General features: G+C 55.6%; 1 protein-coding gene across 1 annotated transcript; it reads left to right on the forward strand.

The window, feature by feature from the left end:
• Positions 1 to 4266: 4266 nt before the first annotated feature.
• LOC129601515 (uncharacterized) lies at positions 4267 to 4710 on the forward strand. Its single transcript, XM_055500354.1, has one exon. The coding sequence runs from the start codon at positions 4267 to 4269 to the stop codon at positions 4708 to 4710; it is 444 nt and encodes a 147-aa protein (XP_055356329.1).
• The last annotated feature ends 1027 nt before the right edge of the window (positions 4711 to 5737 follow it).

Consider the following 5737-nt stretch of genomic DNA (forward strand, 5'->3'; position numbering starts at 1 on the left):
CGTAGGTTTTCGTAGAACCTTTTGAAAATTCGAGGTTTCCGCGTAGAACCTAAGCAAAACCCTTCATAACTTTTTAACGCTTATCCGATTTGCTAAAAATTGGCATTTTCGGATTCCTCGTGAAATTCTGTACTAGAAAAACGTAACAGAACTCTCGAGAAATTTTTTCCTGACTTTTGACGAATTATCGGCGAAAAATAATCGCCATTTTGTCCAGCCGGAATTTTCGCGAAAAAGTCGCGTGACGTCAAAGTGGTAACTTTCCATAAAATTTCGACCAATCAGAACACGTGGGAAACTTCCCCATGTTATAAGACTCGTAATGAGTCATATTGTTTTTTGAATTTTGCTCACTGCACGCTACTCGTGACGTAGAGCTTATTGCAAGACCACTTTGTAATCGACGTCACACTGGTCAGTAGCGTAACATAGGGCCATAGGAAGCTAACGCTAAACCTGAGCTCTAGCGTACCTGACCAGCACCAACCAGCGACAGCCAACCCACCGTTCCGGTCCGGACCAAGATCAAAGAAATCTTTTAAGTCCCAATACCATGGGCCAAATCGAAAGCGCCTTGGCCAAGGTGATGCCATACACCAGCCATGAGCAACTCCAACGGAGATTGCTCAGTCCTATGGACGGGCGCCAACCTAACGAATACAAGAAGCAACTGGGGAAGAACTATGCCACACGCGACCCACCGGGAACTTACGGTTTCCGCAGGGCCAAACAGAGCGGTTCTGAACCAGACGAGCCAAACTCGGCCGGCTCAACGAGTTCGGTCGAGGCCAAAGCCAGGCGGGACAGACAAATCCTGCCGGCCGACTTGGAAACCAGCGACGAACTAGTCTGGACGCCACCAGGGACGATACATTCCAGAAAGCGTCCGACGGATTGTCCGAGGCCAACCAGCCTCTGGACAGCCAACCTGGCGCCGATAGGACGGCCCAGGCCAACAGTGTCCCTCGGGACTTGGCGCATCAACCGGCCATACCTGGTCCGGGCCAAGTCAAACTTGCGGCGCCAACGGCGGGCACAAGTGAGGACAAGACACGCACGGACGGACCAGGGCCAAACAACTTGGCCCGGTCCAACCTTGATGTCCAGGATCTGACAGCACGTCCAACCCTACCGGGCTCGGACCAGATCCAACCTGAGGCACTAACGGTGGCCAAAGGTGGACGCAAGGCAAAGGGCCAAGCCAAAAAGGCTGGTCCAAAGGCACATGACCAGGGCCAACAGCCCGCGAGTCAGTCGCCACTCATGTTTGAGGACGATGGCCCAACCTACACAACGCCATCGCCAACCAATGACGTCATCGGCGCGTCTGGCCCGTCCAAACCGGACGAAGAGCCAATTGTGGACCTGGCCCAACTTAGCAGGGCCACAGCCAGGATGGACCTAAACCGGCCTTCCTGGGACACAACCCGCGCCAGCGTCACCCCGCCAAAGCTGAACCAGGCAACCCGGCCCGAGGAGCTCGACGAAATCGACCAACTCAGGACCACAGTACGGGACCTGACCAAACAGCTGGCGGATATTGCAGAAGCAACCCTGCTATCCGAACGTTGGATGCAGGACGAGATCTGCAGGCACAAAGACCTTGCGTTCCAATCGGACGCAGAGGCTAAACGTGTCTCGGCCATACTGGCCCAGACCCAACTTGAGCTAACTCAGCTCAAGTTGTCACCATGTCCTAATGCTGAGCGAGACCAGCTCTACACGACAATCCACAGCCTAGAAACGGCTGTGGCGGGCCTTGAAGCCCTGCTCACCTCTACGAGGACCGAGCTGGCCAAAGCCAGGGACGACTTGGCTGCGGCCCGGGCCACTATTGATGACACTGACTCTGAGGCGGACCGCCTTCAGAGAGAAAACGAGCGTCTCACCGACGACTTGTCCAATTTGCAGGACGAAATCAACCGCCTGCGGAATGGATACAACCTTCTTTATGAGAGTCACCAGAACCTCATGAAGACTATCCAACAAGGAGGACTGATGAGCCAAACGGTTCAGCAGAAGGAAGCACAAAACGTGCAACTCCAGCAACAGATCGTTGCCCTCCAGAGCCAGCTCAACACCGAAGCAACCATTCGGGTCCAACTTGAGCAAAACAGCGCCATTGGACATCAAAACTTCGTCCAATTGGAGCAGGCCTTCAATCAAGCCAAACAGGTGATCCAGGGCCAACAAGACCGGATCATCGTTTTGGAGGCCAATAATGCCGGCCTGGTCAAAGACTACCAGGCGGCCACCCAACGTATAACTGAGCTAAACGAGGACCTGGAAAGGCTAAACATGGAAAACGCCTGTTTAGATGCGGAGAAATCACATCTCGCTGATATAAACTCCGAGTTGTCCGCAGGACCACCGTCCTACCATACCTTTCCGGACTCGGACACACAACGTCGACAAGAAAAAGTCGACGAGGCTCTGCGGCAGGGCCAACGCTTCTACCGAGAGCCAGTGTATCACCAGCAGAACTATCAAGTGAATATGGCTGTGGAGGGACCATCGGTTGGAGATCTTCCAAAGGGGCCAACCATACCCGCGCCTCCCAGCCCGGTGGACCGCGGAACATCAACGGCGACAGTAACACTGCCGCCACCACCAGTCCCGGTCACCACAACAGCCACTACTGGTCCAACGACGATAGTGACGCCTGCAACGCAGACTTATCCGTCTACGTCAAGCGGGTCAAGCTTTGATCCGAGCCAGGCAACACCCAGCCACAGCTACTTCGGATCAAGGCCACCATACCCGTCCTTGTATCCGTCGATATTCCCGAACATGGACTTCAATTTTAGTCCACAACCGGCCACAAGCCAGGCTCACACCAGCGCCATGGATCCAAACCGGACCAACCCAATGAGCCCAACGCTCGGGCCATCGGCCATGCAAGGACAGATAGGAGGCCAAAGTGGTACACCAACGGTGCAACCACCACTAGTAGGCCAACTAAGCCTATTTGGCCCTCCTATCACGGCGGCAGCCCAAACGGGCCAAGCTCAGCCACAGATGGGCCAAACCACGCCCACAGGCCAAAACGTGCCCCAACCACCAAGCATACCGCCAACAGCGGCCATGCCACCAGGACCAGCAGCCCAACCAGGCCAGGGCCAAAATGCGCCCATGTTGGTCCAGCTCCCGAATGGAGCATACGCATGGATGGCGTCCAACGGGGCTATCCAGATTGTACCGGGCCAACCATTGTGGGCCCAACCTCAGCAAGTGCCGCTAACACCACAGCAGCCAACACCTGCCCCATCACCACCGGTCAGCCCAGCTCTCTCAACCAGAGAGCAAATTAAAGAAATGGCCCAAGAGATGGGAAAAGCCACCGCGAGAGCTCAAGTCCGCACCGAGTTGCCAAAATTTGATGGCAACAAAACAATGGTGAAAGGATGGCTTGCACAGGTCCGACGAATCTGTAAGCAGTCGTTCGATCTGAAGAAACCAGATCCGGACTTTATGAGCCGCATTTACATGGCCGTATCAGATCCTGTAAAGGAATGGTACACTGGCCAAGCCAATCGTGAAGACGAGGACGGTTGGACAGTGGAACAGTGGCTTCAGAAATTTGCCACTCGTTACGGCGATGATAAGCAGCAGGCAACTGCCATGGGAGAAATCACACATCGGTACTACCAGCACCTGACCGAAACCCCTGAGCAGTATTACGACGCCATGCTGACCCTCCAGACGCGCGCTGGCTTGGACGACACCATGACCCTCCACTTCCTGAGGGAGAACGTGAAGGAGCCAGAACTGCGCCGCGCTCTGGACATCCGGATACCAAAGTCACCGGCAGAATTCCGGGACTATGTCCGGCAGTACACAATGGGAAAGCCGGAGTACGAAGGGAAAGCAAGCCGCGGATACCCAACAAGCCGAACGGCCATACAAACGCCACCAGCCCAAGTCGTACCACAACAACCGGCACTCTATCCCCCGCAGGCTACACAAGCCCAAATTGAGGCAACATACGCCGCCATCGCGGCCTTGAACTTAGCCTCCCCACAACGTGGGTCTACACCGCCAAATGGCGGTAGTGGCGGCTATGGCCAGGCCCGAAACCAGGGCAACTATGGCTACAGCCAGGGCAACAGCGGCGGAGGACCAAAGGGCAAGTTCTCCAAGGGCCAAAACGCCAGCTTTAGCGGAAACCAAAGCGGCAACAGCCCTGGAGGACAAAACCGAAGCCCGGGAGGCCAGAGTGGCCAACGCCAGACTCTGAGCCCCGAAGAGGCCCGCAGACAAGAGGACATGTACATCGACCGGGTCGAGCGCATGTTCGAGCGATGGGCCAAAGACGGGATAATTACCTGCAACCACCACCCAACCGACGGCTGTGGCTACGCGAACAGGCCATATGGCGAAAATCCAAACCGAAAATGGTATTTGGATTGGCGAAATCGCTATCAAAAAGGCTACCCTACCGGGTCAGCCAATCCTAACCGCCTCGGCTTAGTGCCACCCAAACAACCCAGACCACCGCGTGGTAATGGAGGGACAGGCAGCCGAAGGCAGTCCACCGGCTCAGGAAGTGGGTCCGGTGGCGGCAACCGACAGAATGGTCCAAAGCAGGGATACCAGACGCCAGCCAACGAAAGGGCAGCGTTACCACCCATACCGGACCAGCTGGTGAAGCCAAATGGCAACAGCGGCGGCGGCCCTAACCGGGCCAGCCCAACCGCGGGAAACGCATAAGGTCGGGGAGTATCGGCAATTCACCCGACCTGAGACCGGAACCGAAACCGCCGGACATAACCCATACTATTACTAATCCGCACTTAACCTACATGGATCCCAAACTAACCCCTACGGCTCAACAGCCCACCAGTGGATCCAGGCTTTGCGCCAAACCAGCGCCTAAGCCACCTGGCTCTAAAAGCGATGCCAGGCCGACAGTCGTATTGCAAGCGACCAAGTCGATTTTCGGAGCCTCAACTAACCCCAAGGCCAACCGATCACCAAAACTCGGAGCCTCAACCAACCCTAAGGCCAACCGAATACGTGGCAAAGCGAGACGTCGCACCACGAACATGACGTATCCTAAATCGGCGTCAGACACATCCTCCGACAGCGCAACGGAAGGATGGTCCGTACAAGATACGGACAGCGAGGTCGGATCCTTAAAAGATTGGACAACCGAACCTCTTGAGGCGTCAAGTCCCCGTACCTGCTGGCCCCAGATCGGTGGACAACCCCTCGGCACCACACCAACGGTGCGAACTATAAACAGCTCACGGACCTTCCTTAACACCAAAAGTATGTTTTCCACCCTACGGGTTGCGGAAACACCACCACAGGAAGAGTCTGTCCAACAGCAGCCACCTTCACCTCACTACGCTCCTGATGATCCAGGACCAGTGTCGCTAATCCCCATTGTACCAGTGATGCGGGAAGTGACAGTTGGCCTGGATGAGAATCGCAAACCGAAAACCGTCAGAGCATGGACGCACAAAGTCCAAATTGGACCAGTCCACACGCTCGCCATGCTGGACACTGGAGCCGAGACATCCCTCATCAGCCAGCAATTCTGCACCGCCAATGGCATCAAAACAGAGCCGTTAGGACGGAACACCAAAATCCTTGGTGTCGGCGGACAAACCGCCTTCGTGGTCTCCCACTGCTGCACCGTACAAGTGACACTGCAGGGATACAAGAGCCACCACACGTTCTTCGTCCAACCGACGTTAACGGACGTGCGCGTATTACTTGGCTGTGACTATCT

The sequence above is a fragment of the Paramacrobiotus metropolitanus genome, unplaced genomic scaffold, assembly GCF_019649055.1.
Source record: "Paramacrobiotus metropolitanus isolate TYO unplaced genomic scaffold, Prichtersi_v1.0 Parri_scaffold0000244, whole genome shotgun sequence".
In the NCBI taxonomy this organism is placed as follows: domain Eukaryota; kingdom Metazoa; phylum Tardigrada; class Eutardigrada; order Parachela; family Macrobiotidae; genus Paramacrobiotus; species Paramacrobiotus metropolitanus.